We start from the raw sequence: 18,161 nt of genomic DNA, 5'->3' as shown, positions 1-18,161 counted from the left end.
GCAGCAGGGATTTGGGGACTGTGTCGCTGGTGGGATTGGAGACGGGGAAGGACATAGGAGCCGGAGGGGTTCATATAGATAGGGGCAGGGATATAGAGGCCGGAGGGGCTTAGAGACGTCGGGGAGGGGCGGGTGGAAGGACCGGAACAGGTCATAGAAAAAGGGAGGGTTGTAGGGGCCGGAACTGTAGGTACTGAGATGGGGAGAGTTCTAGTCACATCTCTCCCATCTGTTGGAGTTACACAGACACAGTCTCATCCGCCGCCACCCATGTGTCCGCCTTGCAAACCCCGCTTATGACCAACAACGGCTCCCGCCCTTCCATTGCAGCATCTCACCAGAGTTCGGCGTGCGGACTCGTTGCCACACGGCCTAACCTGGTCCAGCGGCACAGAAAGAATGGCGGCCCCCATCCCTCCCTCACCCGCCCCTACGGATCGTGAAAGGGAACTCACCCCAGCGTTTCAAGCAGCCTAGTACGCAGGCTACTGGCTGCACTTGGGTGGAATTGTTTGCACTTGCAGAAGTGTGGGATGGAGGCGTTGAAGGCAGCTTCCGGTAGGTCCGAGATGTTCTGTCCCGTGAATTCGCACAGCAACGCTCCGAGCTGGGCCACAGCCGTTCCGTTCAGAGCCGATACTGGCAGATTCTGCAACAGGAGAAGAGTTCAGCTCAGCCAGTGGCTGAATACAGGGATCATTCAGCGGGCATGGGTGGTACCTCGAGCTTCCCCTCCACATACTCCCAGGGTCAGGCACGGAGTGAAGGTCCCTCCTCACCGTCCCATCACACACTCCTGATGTCAGACACGGAGTGAAGCTCCCTCTACACTATCCCATCACACTCCCAGGGTCAAGCACAGAGTGAAGCTCCCTCTACACTATCCCATCACACACTCCCGGGGTCAGACACGGAGTGAAGCTCCCTCCTCAAGGTCCCATCACTCACTTCCAGGGTCAAACGCAGAGTGAAGCTCCCTCTACACTATCCCATCACACACTCCCGGGGTCAGACACGGAGTGAAGCTCCCTCCTCAAGGTCCCATCACTCACTTCCAGGGTCAAACGCAGAGTGAAGCTCCCTCTGCACTATCCCATCACACACCGGGGCAGGGACAGCACGGAATTGGTTAGATATCCGTGCACTATTGGGGGCTTCTCTGTCCATCATCTCAGACAGTGTTCATGTGGAGAAGGAGCAGGTGGTGTCCAGGACGGGATCGTTCGCTTTGGGAGAGACACCCCGTGAATGGCCAGCTGAATTCCACCTGTGTGGAGCCGTGCTGTGCCTAGCAGATCCCTGCAAGTGTTTTTTTTAAATGTCCTGTCCGGTTATTTTCTCAGCCCGGACAAGTTCGCTCTTTTGCTCTCCATGTGTAGGTGAGTGGGACAGATTGTAGGTGAAGGGACTATTCTTCACAGTTTGAATTGTACTTCAGGCTAGCGCTACTGGTTTCAGCACATAAGGCTGTTGAAATCCACTGTTTAATTCTTAGATTAAACAGTTTAATTGATTTCCTTCGCAGTTGAATAATTATCTCCGTGTTGTGTCTGTGTCTGTGTTATGTTGTACTGCAGCGCGCTCGGGGTGGGTGGCATTTGGAAGCATGGGCCAGGGCTGCTGAGCCAGAGCCCTGAGAGGGTAAGGAACGAGAAAGCGGACAAAAGGACGGGATGACCTGGCAGCTCCCGTACGCAGAGCGAGGGATATCTGACCCAGCTAGCAAGGAGCGTCGCACGGTGGAAGGGGCGTTTCTGTGGAAGTATTACACTGGGGGAGGGGCTGTACTGAAGAAAGAATACAGTGTGGGAGGATCGATACTGTAGGATGGGCAGTACTGAGGGAGGACCGCACTTGGCAAGGATCATATTGAGTCCTGACGAAGGGTTCCGGCCCGTAACGTTGACTGATCGTTTCCACAGATGCTGCCCGACCTGCTGAGTTCCTCCAGCATGTTGTGAGTGTTGCTTTGACCCCAGCATCTGCAGAGTATTTTATATTGAGGGCAAGTCGCACTATGGGAGGGGCGTTACTAAGGGAGGGTCACACTGTGGTACGGATGGTGGTATCTGAGCTCCCGGGAAAAAAGTCGATTTATTTTGGAGTAAACCCTGAAGAACGGTGACGAGGTCGGAGCAAGATGTCGGACAGAGTTATCTCATCTTTGGCAAAGGACTGCAGCAGTTTTCTTCTCGGAGGAAGGTTGTTTGCCGAGTTTTGTTGTGTCTGTGCTCAGCCAGCGGCAGCGACAATGGCTGGCGGCTTGCCAAGGTTAATGTCCAATTTTTACCGGGAGTTGGGATGGATTTCCCCGAATGTTTACACCGACAACCCGTCTCCCAGCTGCAGTACTCGGCTCGGAAAGAGCGTGTTGCGGCGAATCTTCGGACGGAGGACCATCGGAGCGGCCCGGCTGCACAGCAGGATGGTCAGCGCTGGAGTTTCAATCCCTGCCTGTCTGGAGGAAACTACTACCCTTTCTTTCTTGCAACACACACAAAAAGTTGCTGGTGAACGCAGCAGGCCAGGCAGCATCTCTAGGAAGAGGTACAGTCGACGTTTCGGGCCGAGACCATTCGTCAGGACTAACTGAAGGAAGAGTTAGTAAGAGATTTGAAAGTGGGAGGGGGAGGGGGAGATCCGAAATGATAGGAGAAGACAGGAGGGGGAGAGATGGAGCCAAGAGCTGGACAGGTGATTGGCAAAAGGGATATGAGAGGATCATGGGACAGGAGGTCCAGGGAGAAAGAAAGGGGGAGGGGGAAGCCCAGAGGATGGGCAAGAGGTATAGTGAGAGGGACAGAGGGAGAAAAAGGAGAGAGGGAAAAATAATAATAAAAATAAATAAAGAAAGAATGGGAAGGTGGGGCATTAACGGAAGTTAGAGAAGTCAATGTTAACAGAAGTTAACAATATACTCCTTGCCCATTCTCTGGCGGTGAGTGTGTGTGAACGGGACAATGAAGATGAGGATGACCTGAACGCAGTGAAGAAGACAAGGAGACTCTTTTGAAGCCGAGATGGCGGAGGAGCTCGTTCCCTGCAGTGCGTCTCAGACTGTAACGGTGGAGGAAATTCATGAGTACTTAGCGGTATCTCGGCGCAGACAGCATAAGGCCCGACAAGCCGCTGACCGATGAACGGACTTGCCTGGGATGGTGCAATCCGTCCACACCATCCTTACAGAGAAGGAGAGGGATTCGGAAGTGATTGAGAGGGAGCGACACTGCTTCAGAGAGTTCCTGAAAACTCTGTTTAGGGTGCACAGGCACTGGGTAAGGAGGCCTGCTGCCGCTAGTCGGGACGTTTGTAGCAAGATATAGCACTATCATGGATATTCCAGTAGCAAGTATTCAGATCAATGGCGGCTGGAAGTCTTAACGCAGGGTCCATCATCTCTCGGTCCTCAGGGAATGGAGATATACGATGAACTTCCTGCAAGAAACCCACACCGAGCCAGGATCCGACGGACGAATCCACCTGGGCCATGGAGCGGCGTGGGAGGTGGATATGAGTCACCTCAGCTCCAGTTCGAGCGGGGTGGTGAGATTGTTGGCCCCGGAAGTAATCGAGGTCAAGTCAGACAGCACGGCAGCTGAGTCCTGATGAGAGGTCTCGGCCTGAAACGTCGTCTGTCTACTCTTTTCTATAGATGCTGCCTGACCTGCTGAGTTCCTGCAGCATTTTGAGAGTGTTGCTTTGGATTTCCAGCATCTGCAGATTTTGTCGTGTCCGTGACCCGCACGCTTGGACGGTATATCAGTACACTATGTTAATGCGTACGCCCCCAAGCCCGAACACATGCAGGCGCGCTTGTTTCATCGGATAGCTGAGCTGTTTGGCTCCATTGACAGAGGCGACTGTGCTGTCCTTGGGGGTGATTTCGACTGTACCCTTGAGGAGAGAGATCACTTTGTCCTCAGCAACTGAGTGTCTTTTGATTTGCTCGACACCTGGCGGAACTTTCACCCTGACTCGTGTGGCTTCTCCAGGATGACTGGAGGAGAAGGAAGAAGTTCGCGACTCGACCGGCGGCACATTTCCAGGTCGCACGTCTCCCGCGTTTCGACGGCCTCCATGTGGCCAGTGCGGTTACTGGACCACCGTTCCGTCGGTTCTGGGAAGCCTGGAAGAACTGGGCGGTTTCCGCTCCCTCAGACTTCGGTGGGATGTGGGCAATGTATGTCCCGGATCGAGTGAATCGAGAAAGAGCGGGAGTCCTTTGGAGGAAGTGCCAGGGAAGAGGGAAGCGCTGTGGGGCTGGGGTCTGCAGCTCGCGGAGTCCTGGGGTCCTTTCGTGAGGTCAAGAATCCAGTTGTTATGAGAGCTGGGCCCTGTCTCACCCTTCTTTTACTCTCTGGAGAAATGGAGGGGTGTGCGCAGGCAACTTGTGGAGCTGATGTTAGTTCCTCCATCACGGATCCGGCGAGAATTGTTAAAGAAGTTCACTCATTTTTTGCGACCCTGTCTCGCCGGAACCGTCAAGTGAGGAGGCGCAGGGGGAGCTGTGGGAGGATCTGCCAAAGGTCACCCTGAGGCTGTACAGCGGCTGGACTCTCCCCAATGGCTGGAGGAACTAGCCGGCACCCTCAACCAGCTATGGAGAGGCACGATTGTGGAGTTGACGGGTTGACTGTGGCATTCCTCTGGGCCTTCTGGGTGCTGACTACACCAGGGTCCTGGGCGAAAGCCTGCCGACATGTGAGATGCTGCTCTCTTGGCACAGGGCAGTAGTGACTCTGCTGCCGGAAGTGGGATCTTCACTGCCTGAGGAAATGGCGTCTGGTGTCTCTCCTGGGCACCGAATCGAAGATTTTTGCTCCGGCAATGGGCAATCGCCAATCGCCTGGGTTCCGTGCTATCCCAAATGATCCACCCAGACCGGTCCAACGCGGTCCCGGGCCAGTTCATTCAAGACAATATCCACCTCGTTCACTTGTCTCGTTCCGCTGGCCTGTCAGTCGCCTTTCTCTCTCTCCATCGGCAGAAGGCGTTCGACGGGGTGGATCGTGACAGCCTCCTCCAGACTGCATGCATTGGAACGGGACCGCATTTTGTTGCCCGCTGCTGCTGTGGAGTGCCTGATAAGGGTCAACGGATCCCTGACGGCGCCCTTTTGTTTCGGCGGGGGCGGCGGGCGAGGGCGTACCGGGGCAACTGTACTCTTCCCTGTGCCTTTTTCGGAATCGGTTGGCAGGTCTGGTTCTGCGCGGGCCTGAAATGAAGGTAACCAGTTTAGCTTACGCCGCCGATGTCCGACAGAAGATGCGAGACTGCTCGCGGGTCCTCTCAGCCGCGTCGTCTGACAGGGTCAACTGGAGAACGTCTCTTAGTGGGTCGGTGGAAGATGAACTCCCTGCCAGAGGCGCTAAGACCATTTGCGTGGAGCACCGCGTACCTCCTCAGTCTGGGGGTGTGCCTAAGCGCCACCGCGGACGCATGGCCGGAGAACTGGCGGAACTTAGAGACTGAAGTCTCCGCCCGGCTGCAGTGCATGTCGGCTCTACTCCGCGCGATCTTGTACTGAGCCATGTTATTGGCCATTGATCAGCTATGCTTTGGTAACGGCTGATCACTTTAGTCCCGCTCACTGTATTTGTCGCCAGGTCGCAGAGGAAGCTGGAGGACTTCTGGGGCAATCGGAGGCATTGGGTCCTTGGTGTTCGGATTGCAAAGGACGGTCAGTCACTGGTGTGCGGAGGTAGCCAGTTATCAGCTTGCCGCCTCAGATCCCCGCAGAGATACGTGTGAACACGGCAGGCAGTGGCGACACGCCTTCTTCACCGAGGGCATTGCCTTCAGGAGGGTACGCGGCTCCCAGCAGCGACCATCAGCCGCTCCACTATGCAGGACTATTGCAGGTCTGGGTTAGCGTCTCCTCCAGTCAGAGCGTCCGGGGAGCAGCGGCATCCATCCCGCCACAGCGGGCGCGGGGGTGACTCAGGGGTGTGCAGTGGCTCCAGCCGCGCCAACCCCTGCTCGGCCGGAGGTGCTGGTGGGAATCAAGCCCCGAGAACCCCTTCGGGAGCCAGTCCCACACAGCATGAACTGCCCAGCGGTGATACCCACCGCGACACGCCGAGCCAGTTCCTGTACGGGCTGCTCTTGCACACTTCACTTCATTGCCCTCGCCTGATGTCCGTGACGGCCTGTCTTACCATCACGCGGTGTGGGAAATCCACATTGGAAGTCTCTCTATGCCGGGGTTTCCCCCTGCACTTTGGACACCTGGGCGGGGGGTAACGCGCGGGGCAGAACCCTGTAATAGATTCCTGAGAAAGTTCAAAGATCCCCCGTCCACCTGTCCTGTCTGTGGATGGGAAGAGTCGGTGTACCATGTCTGCATGGAGTACGAGAGGTTGCAGGCCCTGTTCGAACATCTAAAGGGGCTGCTTGAGAAATTTTACCTGCATTTCAGCCCGGCACTCCTGGCTGTATGGGTACCTAGTAAGGAGGGGTCGGGTCGCTCAGAAGATGTCCCGGTAAGTTGGCCTGGCCAAGCTGGCCATTTGCGAGGCAGCGGGCAGTTACGGGCTCTGCCACTCTTCCCTGGTTACATTTGTGCCAGGGTGTTTCCTAGAGAGAGAGAGAGAGAGAAGATTCGGGAACGGTGCCCCCCCCCCCGGGTGTTGAGGGCATTGTAGGTGGTATTAACTCTATTTTAATATAAGCACATCGACTCCATTGTAACCCCTAAGCTTTGTATGTCTTTGATATTTGAATAAGGTTTTGTACGTTTACTAAAAAGGGAGCGGTGCTGAGTGAGGGGTTTACTTCCTGAGACTCAAAGTGCAAGGTCTGTCCCTGAAGCTATAGAGATAAAGGGCAGATTATTCACTTCGAGATAGGCTGTGGCCTATATGAGCTGACTCCCCCCGCTCCCCTCCCCCTCCCATCTCCCACCCGCAGGTCGGTGTGAGGCAATTGTGCTCACCTACCCCGCCCACCCTGTACCCACCAGGCAGCGCAGTGCACGATCCCGCAGTGCCCCTCGGACGGGGGAACTTCGCGGCAGCAGCTCCAGCTTTGCCTCAGCCATCTGTGCCAGGAAACCGCTGCAGTTGTTGCCGTACACACGGGTCAAGGATTCTTCCCTATGGGGAGAGGAACAGTGAGACAGGCTGATAACTGCTGATACAGACCGTGTCAAAACAGCCCACACACCATACCGACGTACCACACCTCACAAACCCAACATCAACACAAACCCCACCCCAGACATCCAAAATCAACGCACATCCCACCACACAAATCCAACATCTACGTACACCCACCCAACACCAACACACCCTAATTCAACACACATCCCACCCCACACACCGCATCCCAAACACCCAATATCAACAAACACCCACCCAACAAACCCAACATCAACACACACCCACACCAATTCAATACACATCCCCACCCCACACACCTAACATCAACACACACCGCATCCTAAACACCCAACAAACCCATCAACACACACCCACCCCAATTCAATACACACACCCACCCCAATTCAATACACATCCCCACCCCACACACCTAACATCAACACACACCGCATCCCAAACACCCAATATCAACAAACACCCACCCAACAAACCAACATCAACACACACCCACCCACCTAACATCAACACAGACCGAATATCAACAAACACCCACCCCAATTCAATACACATCCCACCCCACACACCTAACATCAGCACACAGCCCATCCCACACATCCAACATCAGCACACACCCCACCCAAACACCCCATCTCACACACCCAACGCCAACAGACAGCCAGCACAATAGTCCCGCCGCACAGCAACAATCCCACCATACTGATGCACACTATCCCACACCCCCAACACCAAAACACTCCATTGCAACACCCCAACACAACCCCAGTGCAACAAGCACACCATACCGATACACCCCACACCCCCAATGCCAACACACACGCCACCAAAAAACCCCACTGTATCGATATACACCACCCCACACACGCAACACCAACTCATACCCCACGGTAACACCACAACGCACACACCCAACGCCAACAGAATCCCATCACAATACCCCACAGCACTGACACCAATTACCCCCCCCCACAAAAAAACAGCTTACCCATCAACACACACCCCACCCCAGAAAAATGGAGAGCTATATGGGAGAGCAGGATTAGATTTGTCGTGGAGTAGGGTAAACAGTTGTCACAAAATCGTGGGCCGAAGGTCTGTATACTACTATGTTGTACGTCCTTTCTGATACCACACCAGTGATTTAACTTGTAAATGGAAACTTTGAAACTTGATCAGAGGGATGTCAGTTTATGAGATCCAGGGCTAGTGAACAAGGAGGGCGAGGAGGAAGAGGAGGGAACACTTGCCACGGGATGCTTGAGTCCCTCGCATACACCAGGCACTGAGCAGGAAATGGACCCTCTCAGGGCCCCTCAGTTACTTACCCCAGGAAAAGCAGGACTGAACTAGGAATGCTCTTTGATAAGGTTTCCACTGCCTGGCCGTTGGCATTTGCTGGCAGGTTCCGGATGGTGTCTTGGAGCTTCTGCCCTGCGCACATCAACTGCAAAAGCAAAATATTTAGATGTTACCTAGTTACCAGCTGGTGAAATCCCTCAGATCCAAGCAGAACTGATGGATTCTTAGACTCCGACTTCTGCAAGGCATTTCAAAATGGCTTGAAAGCTAAGAGGAGTAACAGCTACAGAAGTGATTAGCCAATCATAAGAGTCAAATGCGAAGTGAGTGATAACATCATGAAGGATCCCACCGACCTTGATCATAGACTGTTTGTCCCACTCCCGACAGGGAGCAGACTACGTGGTGTCCACGCCAGGACCAGCAGAGGGCGGGTTCTAGATGGTGAGGGTCCATTAGCGATAGGTGCCACCTTTTGAAGCATCGCCTTTTGAAGATGTCCTTTGTGGTGGAGATGCTAGTGCCCATGAGTTAGCAACTTTCCGCAGCTTTTTCCAAGATTATGATAATAAACCAACTAGATACGAAGGGTTATTGTGGGAAATCAAAACCCTCTTCTCATTACTACCTGAAGGCACACACTCCGTGTTTTAGGAACAGCTTCTTCCCCTCCGCCATCAGATTTCTGACCAGAGGTGGGGACAGAGGACTGGCAGGTTTAGCAGTGTCAGCATAAACTGGTAGGTGAGATGTTCAAATTCAATCTCAAGTTGCAAGTTGCAAGTTTAACCGTGCATGAATACAGCCAAACAAAACAGTGTTCTTCCGGGGACAAGGTGGAAAATACATTAACAACACCACACTCCACATAGCACATAGAACTCAGGTCTTCAGCAGATTGTTACGATGGTTACAGTTTCAAAAAAAAATTGTCACAAAGAGAGAAAAGAATAACATCTCCCAAGGACCTGAGTTGACCTGGTCTAGCTTGTTCTTCCACCAAGCGAACACTGGATGGCAGCACTGAGCAAACATTGGCGAGCAGCAATACGGGAGGGGCCAGCGCCCAATCCAGTTTGAACTCCAGCGGCACATAGCCAGCACAGCAAGGAGTGCAGGATCAATGTTCAACTTTTACATTGTCAGAATAACCAGCTGAGATCTCTAGGGGTTTGGGTGTTGCTTTTTCTGGTGACACTATACGAGATGAAGTTGTGAAGGACTTGACCAAGGGGTGTAAGAGGGGCAAATTTTGGCAAAGGGAACAGGAGGTGGAAAAATGGGAAATTTCCCATTTTCCGGTTCAGATTCAGATTTATTGATCACGTACACATTGAAACACACAGTGAATTGAATGACTGTCGATACAGGTCACAAATTTCGCCATGCACTCTGGCGCTAACACAGGACAGCATAGTCAGAATGTTCGGCAGAAACAACCACAGCAAAATAAGCCCCGTTCCTCCCAACGCGCACACACAGTCCTCCAACTACAGGTCAGGCCACCCCTGGTCTCCAGCTCCCCAGCAGCCTTACGGATTTGCGGACATTATCATGAAAACTGAGAAAAGCAGTTTATTTAGACGGGAAGCGATTTCAGAGCTCGGAGACGCCGAGGGACCTGCGGGTCCCAGTACAGGACTCCTTTAAGGCTCAATGCAGGTGCAGCTAGCCATTGGGACAACTCACACAATGTTATCAAGGATCAGTGATCAAATTTACATATATTTACAAGTATTAGAAATTTGCTGTGGTGTGTCAGCGTGACATGCCGCAAAAATAATCATAAAATGATAATTAACAATTATAAAGAATGACCTAAAATATAAAGTTAGAGGTTAAAGTACAGATATGGAATAATGTGGGAGGAAACCGGAGCACTCGGAGGAAACCCATATCTTCACGGAGAGGAACGTGAACGTGTAGGTTTCCTCCCAGATTCCAAAGACGTACTGGTTAGTATGTTGTACAGATGCATGTTACGTGCATTGCGATCAGCTCACAGATTGCTTACTGGACAGATACCAAGCTGTGCTGTCAACGAGGGAAGGCAAAGCTCAGAGAGTGTGATGGAGAGCTCAGGGTAGACAGGATGTTTCCTCTTGCGTGAAAAATTAGAAACTGGGGTCATTTCCGCATTATGAAGGGGGGGATATTTAGTTCTGCTTTTATGTAACTGCACACGTGGTTTAAAATGTTGAAAGTGCTATATGATTTCAAAAGTTATCGGACTATCCAGCAGAGTGGATATGGATTTTGTAAAGGAAAGTTCAACAACCGCTCTAGAATCCTTTAAGGATGGGATGGACAGGGTGATCCCACAGAGGTGATCATTGGATTTCTAGTAGATATCAGACAATGAGTCCTGCCTGGAAGTGCCTGGGGACTCAGGTCAAATATTATATAAACTGGAGACTGGCTAACCAAGAATGAGGAAAATGGGCCTTCTTCTGAGATAGCATTAATAGTGGAGGGTCACAGCAACATGTTACTGGGCCTCGGCTATGAATATCTATATTAATGAGTTGCCCAGTGGGTTCTCCAGACCTTCCAGTCAGTGTGCAGGTAAATTGGTTTACTATTGTCACATCATTATCATTATTATTTCTTTCTTTTTGTATTTGCACAGATGGTATCTTTTGAATGGCCAAATTGGTGCAGTCTTTCATTGCTACTTTTATGGATTTATTGAGTATGCCCACAAGAAAATGAATCTAAGGTTGTATATGGTGACATGTATGTACTTTGATAATAAATTTACTTTGAACTTTGAAGATTGATAAAATTGAGTGAAAAGTATTTTCCACATCAATTCAGATAATTTAATCACATCAGTACATCGAGGGAGTACAAGGGAAAACAATAACAGAACATAGAGTAGTGTCACAGTTACTGAGAAAGTGTAGCGCAGACTGGCAGTATGGCGCAAGAGCCATGAAGTAGATTGTGAGGTCAAGAATCCATCTCATCATACTGAAGTTCATCTGATAGTCTTCAAGAGTCTGATCACAGAGGGATAGAAGGTGTCCTTGAAACTGGTGGTACATGCTTTCAGACTTTTGTATCTTCTGCCTGATGGGAAGGAGGAAGAAGAAGTATGTGTGGGATGAGTGGGGTATTTGATTTTGTTGGCTGCCTTAATGAGACAGTGAGAAGTGTGGACAGAGTCCATGGAGGGGATGTCAAACAAGGAGTCTAGGATGTGGGAGATAAGAGTATGAGGCTGATCGTCACTGACAGATGTTAAGCTGTTTTCTCTCTCCAATGACGGTGTTACTCCGTAGTTCTCAGACTGGGCACATTGAACCTCTGGGGTGCCTATGAGAAAGCTGAGCCCTCTCACTGGCCTGCAGACAGAGGGTGGAGAGTGGACGAGGGAAATAGACAGAGGGTGGAGAGTGGACGAGGGAAATAGACAGAGGGTGGAGAGTGGACGAGGGACAGAGACAGAGGGTGGAGAATGGACGAGGGACATGAGACAGTACAGCACCTGTTTCCTTGACAGCCATGTGGTGTTCCTCAGTGCCAGGCCCATCTTCATGCCAAACCGGTCACCATAGGTCTTAAGCTTCTCACAGGTCACACCCTGAGTCAGGGGCCCCAGCTGGCTGTGGGTGGCAAAAGATGTATAGAAATGATGGCAGAGTGGACCACAGGGGTTGCTTCTGCACTCTACAGCTCTAAGACCTAAGACCACAAGGCACAGAAGCAGAATTAGGCCATTCAGCCCGTTGAGTCTGCTCTGCCCTTCATTCATGGCTGATTTATTTTCCATCTCAGCACCATTCTCCTGCCTTCTCCCTATGACATTTTACACCCTGACTAATCAAAACATATCACCCTCTGCTTTAAGGATACCCAATAACTTGGTCTTAATGAATTCCACCCTCTGTCTAAAGAAATTTCCTCCTCATCTCTGTTCTATCAAGTTTTCAATGAAATCCACTCTCATTCTTCTAACCTCCAGAGAATATAGCCCAGAGCCATCAAATGCTCCTCGTATGTTACCCCTTTCATTCCAAGGATTATTTTCGTCAGCCTTATCTGGACCTTCTCTAATGCCAACCTTTCTTATCCTTTCTTAAATAAGGGACTTAAAACATGAACAGACAGACACTTAAACCCATGAGCACCTTTTTTTGCCACCAATTTTCATGGTTATATAGACAGGCACTTTGAAAAGCACATGGCAGGATTTGTGGAGTTGGTGTTACCTGAATTTACTGGCTGACATGGATCCATCCTTCAAGACAACTTTGCACAGGTACAGAGCCTAAACCAGACAGAAGAAATTGCAAGAGTTAGATCACAAGGCAAGGGTGATTTGGATGTCAATAGATAAATACATTTTCAATTCATCTATACACAAAATATTAAGTCAAAAGTCCCTCTGAATTTCCACTGGAATATGCACTCTGTTACCTCTTTACCTGCTGTACCTAAGAGAATGGCCACTGAGTGTATGTTTGTGGTTTTCTGCTGTTGTAGCCCTTCCATTTCAAGGTTGGACATGTTGTATATTCAGAGATGCTCTTCGTCACTGTTTTAACATGTAGTTATTTGAGTTGCTGCCATCTTCCTGCCAGTTTCAACCAGTCTGGCCATTCTCCTCAGGCCTCTCTCATAAAATGGCATTTTCACCCACAGAATTGCTGCTCACTGGATATTTTTTGGTTTTTGTACTGTTACGTACCCCGTAACTGGGTTGCCAAACCAGCAGAAATGGACCACTTAGTTGGAGTCTGGTTAACAGAAACTAATAAAGTTTTATTACAGAAATAAGCAACACAGTACTCTAATCATAGGCAACAGGTTAGCAATGATAAAACACACATGTACACAGAACTAGGGTAATAGGAATCAACCAAGCTCTATCGCAGTCTAGGGGTAAAACGATCAGTCTCAAGTGACGCAGAGTTCAGTTCAGCATAGTACAGTTCGCAGTAATCGCTGTTGTGCTGAGAGAGACAGAGACAGAGAGAAAAAAAAATACAAATCTGATACAGACAGACCTTTACTGTTCTTTGCAGTTAGCTCTCGGGCGGACCCTTTGTTATGTCTTCTGTGGTCACCGACTGTGACCCCTCCGCTCCGGATACAACCGTTCTTCCGTGGTGAACCCGGCACCCAGGCAAGGGTGGACACACACACCAGGTTCCCACCGATCATACCCTTTCCACCCTGTACGTCTATGGTCGGTTCCCGCGACCAGACCTCCAAACTCGCACCAACTTGTGGGGGCACACCGCTCTTCCAGGGTCTCGTGATCTCGTGGTGTGTCGTGCCTTAGCGAACCTGTTCTTTTTATCCCCCTGCTGGGGTATCGCCTGTCCATCAAACTTCAAACAGTTCAGGTTCAAAGCAACCGGTCTGTCAATACTCGGAACTGTGTCTCTTTTCGTTAATCTCTCTCTTCTCTCATTAGCATTTTGAATGTTTCTCCATTGTCTCCCTCATCTCTCTCATCAGCATCAATCTTCTGATAATTTGGTTTGTCGTCACAGTACCACTCTCCATAAAATCTAGAGACCGTCATGTGTGAAAATCCCCGGAGATCAGCAGTTTCTGAGATACTCAAACCAGCCTATCTGCCACCAACAGTCATTCCATGGTCAAAGGCACTTAGATCACATTTCTTCCCCATTCCGCTGGTTGGGTTGAACAACAACTGAACCTCTTGACGATGTCTGCACGTTTTCATGCATTGAGTTACTGCCGCACACACACACACAGCCGACTGCTATTGCTGGTTACAACATGTCTGGTGTATTCCAGGGAAATGTATAGTATGTACACAACACACCTTCATAGATGACCAGCAGATGGTGGATAATGTACCAATGAAGTAAGTGACTTTGTGTGAAGCAAATTGTACCAACATTACAGACAGTTCATATTCCTAGACAACTGTTTGTCATGAGTTTTTGTAAGGTGATGGGGAGGGTGGAACGATGGCACCAGGAAGCCAATGAGTCTGGCTGAGAAGGTGGAGTGGGGGGTGGGGGGGAGAGGGTTCAGCAACTCACATGAATCATGGTCCAGGGTTTCTCAGTCAGGTTGTGCAGGTTCCTGACGTTGGCGCTCCTGATAGCTTGGAGGGGCAGTTCCTTCACCAGTGATCCCGACAGAGACTCAAGGGCAGCCGTACTGTTCACCCCTTCCAGGATCTGCATGGGGAAAACAGAGATGAGTCTCAATTCTGCTTTTTGAAGAACAAGGAGAACAGTAGACCACTCGCACAGGAAATGCTGGAGGAGCTCAGTGGGTCAGGCAGCAGGTACAGAAATGAATTAAGGGTTGACATTTCAGCCTGAGACCCGTCATCAGGACTGGGAAGGAAGTGGGAAGATGTCAAAATAAAGAGCTAAAGGGAGGGGAAGGAGGACGTGCTGGTATGTGAAAGGTGAGAAAGGTAAAGGTCTGAAGAAGAACCTGATAGGAGAGGAGAAATGATTATGGGAGAAAGGGAAGAAAGAAGGGCCACCAGAGGGAAGTGATAAGCAAGTGAGAAGAGGGTAAGAGGGGGAAAACCTACTGAAAGGAGCAAATCTCCCTAGAGGGAATATGAAGGGTTGCTCCTCCTCCCGAGAAGGGCCTCCTTGTCAGCTCATCCAAACACTGCTAGCATTTCTCCTCCTGCTTGTTCTCTGTCGCATTAGAGCGTCATAGGAAGTCATTCCTGCCTGTGGCCCTCAAAATGTACAACTCCTCCCTTGGAGGGTCAGACACCCTGAGCCAATAGGCTGGTCCTGGACTTATTTCCTGGCATAATTTACATATTACTATTTAACTATTTATGGTTTTATTACTATTTAATTATTTATGGTGCAACTGTAATGAAAACCAATTTCCCCCAGGATCAATAAAGTATGACTTTGACTATTTTTTCTCCCTTGGTCAAAAGCCGATCTTCAATCCCAATGATCAATGAAACAATGATTTGAAAGAAATAGAAACTGCAATCATTACAGTGTGCACCTGGACTTACTGAGCATAATTACCATCCCAGATTGCACCCCTGCATCTAACATGTTAGAGTGGAGGGAGCTTGACCCTGTGTCTAACCCCAGGAGTATGTGATGGGACCATATGGAGGGAGCTTCACTTTGTGTCTAACCTCAGGAGTGTGTGATGGGACAGTGTGAATGGAGTTTCACTCTGTGCCTGACCGTGGGAACGTGTGATGGGACAATGTGGAGGAAGCTTCACCCTGTGTCCAACCCCGAGTGTGTGTGTGATGGAACAACATGGAGAGAGCTTCACCTTGTGTCTGTTCCTGGTCATGAGTGATGGGACGGTGTGGAGCGAGCTTCACTCTGCGTCTGACTCCGGGATTGTATGATGGGACAATGTGAAGGGATATTCATTCTGTGTCTGACTATGGGTGTGCGTGTTAGGACGGTGTGGAGGGAACTTCACTTTGTATCTGACCTCAGGAGTGTGTGATCGGTCAGTGCGGATGGAGCTTCATTCTGTGTCTGACCCCGGGAGTGTGTGATGAGACAATGTGGAGGAAACGTCACTCTGTGTCTGACCCAGGGGTGATTGATGGGAAGGTTTGGAGGGTGTTGCATCCCCATGTCTGACCCCAAGTGTGTTTGATGGGACAATGTGAAGAGTGGATCACCTTGTGTCTGATCCCAGTAGTGTGTGATGGGATGGTGTAGAGGGAACTTCACTCTGCGTCTGACCCCAGGAATGTTGAATGAGGTGTGCAGAGGGAAATTCCCTCTGAGTCTGACATCAGGAGTGTGCGATGGGACATTGTGGAGGGAGCCTCACTCTGTATCTGACCTCAGAAGTGTGCGATGGATGGTGTGGAGGAAGATTCACTCTGTGTCTGACCCCAAGTGTGTGTGATGGGACTGTGTGGAGGAAGCTTCACTCTGTATCAGACTCAGGAGTGTATGTTAGGACAATGTGGAGGGAACTCCATTCTGTGTCTGTCCCCGGATTGTGTGATGGGACGGTGTGGAGGGAGCCTCACTCACTGTCTGAGCCAGGAGTATGTGAAGGGACAATGTGGAGGGAGCTTCAATACCCTGCCCTGGATTGGTCAGGTAGCTGGAGCTGAGGTTGCTAAGCTGGGGTTTACTGAAATGTTGAGACAAAGCCGAGGGACTGCCCCTACTGTGGACATTCTTGCTGTGGGAGCTGTGATCTATCAACAGCTGGCAGTTCTGTTTCAATGCTCTGCTCTTACCGTTTCTACAATGGTCTTCCTCTGGAAGGATGACATCTCTTTGGCCTCCTTCTCCAGACCTTCCTTGACCGCCTGGAGTAGCTGCACCCCACTCACATTGCGAAGCACTCTGCTGTTGAGCCCACTCACCAGACTTCCCAACTTCTCCAGATCAGAGCTTGAGGAGATCTGTGGGAGAGGCAGAGAGCAGCAGGAAATCAGCGGGGGTACTAAACTCCTTCAGCATTGCAAACTTCCTCTCTGCAAATACTCTGTCTAGACTTTTAAGTATTCAGTAGGTTTCAATGAGGTCGCCCCTTAGTCTTGTAAACATCAGCAAGTATAGCTTCAGTGTCACCAAATGCTTCTTGCATTAACCCTTTCATTCCCAGATTCATTCTCATGAACCTTCTCTGGACTCTCTCTGTTGCTAGCACTTCTTTTCTTAAATATGGGACACAAAATGATCTCTACAGCACACCAGTTGTCTCAAGCCTCCAGTTAGAATGGAAACTATCCACTAACACACTCAGGGTTCTACTTCTAAGCCCACTTTGAACCCAATTTACTACTTCATCCTCAATGCCAAGCGATTGAACCTTCTGTTAAATTTCCATGCGGGACCTTGTCAAAGGCCTTGCTAAAGTCCATGGAGACAACATTCACTGCCTTGCCATCATCAACTTCCCTGGTAATGTCCTCAAAAAAGCTCTATAAGATTGGCTAGACATGACCCACCACACATAAAGCCATGTTGGCTATCCCTAATTAATCTGTCTTTCCAAATACTTATATATCCTGCCTTTTAGATATTTACTCACTACTGACTTCAGGCTGACATGCCTACCAATTTCCCAGTTTCCTCAGAGACCTTCTGGAATAACAGAACAACATTATATATCCTGAAGCCCCCCAGCACCTCGCTCTTTGTGAATAATGTTTCAAATTCCTCTTTCTGGGCCCCTGAAATTTCCACACTAGCTTCCCCCAAAGTCCAAGAATTCTCCTTGTCAGGCCCTGGGGTCCTCAATGCTGTTTTGCCTCAGTTATATAGACTCCCAAGAAAATACAAATGTAAAAAATCCATTTAGGATCTCCCCATCTCTTTTGGCTTCATGCATAGATAATCGTCCAATTTTGTTCTTAATATATCTTTAAAAGCTCTTCACCTTTTATGCCTTCTTTTAGCCCTCTTAATTTCCTTCTTGTGTTCTCTTGCATTTCTTATACTCAAGTACCTCATTAGTTCCTTGCTGCCGATACCTGCTATGCTCCTCCTGCTTTTTAACCTCAATGTCTCAGAAAATCTTTAATCTCTCACTGCTACAGTCGGAGGCTTCCATCCGCTTCAAGAGGGTGACAATCATACCAGTACCCAAGAGGAGCAAGGTGAGCTGACCCAATGACTATTGCCCAGTTGCACTTACATCTACTGTGACGAAGTGTTTTGAGAGGTTGGTCATGGTCAGAATCAACTCCTGTCTAAGCAAGGACCTGGACCCGCTGTAATTTGCCTATCGCCACAAGAGATCTACAGTTGATGCAATTTCGCTAGCTCTCCT

General features: G+C 50.0%; 1 protein-coding gene across 1 annotated transcript in view; it reads right to left on the bottom strand.

Moving 5' to 3' along the window:
• The window catches only part of LOC134337079 (otoancorin-like), a 40,758-nt gene that overhangs the window by 14,959 nt on the left and 7,638 nt on the right, over positions 1-18,161 (bottom strand). The window contains exons 3-9 of the mRNA XM_063031888.1: positions 16,621-16,788; positions 14,444-14,584; positions 12,632-12,690; positions 11,908-12,025; positions 8,444-8,562; positions 6,959-7,094; positions 456-649 (exon numbers count right to left, since the gene is read on the bottom strand). Coding sequence (XP_062887958.1) covers positions 456-649; positions 6,959-7,094; positions 8,444-8,562; positions 11,908-12,025; positions 12,632-12,690; positions 14,444-14,584; positions 16,621-16,788 — 935 coding nt within the window. The remainder of the gene's footprint in view (positions 1-455; positions 650-6,958; positions 7,095-8,443; positions 8,563-11,907; positions 12,026-12,631; positions 12,691-14,443; positions 14,585-16,620; positions 16,789-18,161) is intronic.

This window comes from Mobula hypostoma, chromosome 2, assembly GCF_963921235.1.
Source record: "Mobula hypostoma chromosome 2, sMobHyp1.1, whole genome shotgun sequence".
NCBI classification, from domain to species: Eukaryota; Metazoa; Chordata; class Chondrichthyes; order Myliobatiformes; family Myliobatidae; genus Mobula; species Mobula hypostoma.
This window is presented reverse-complemented; position numbering and strand designations above follow the sequence as displayed.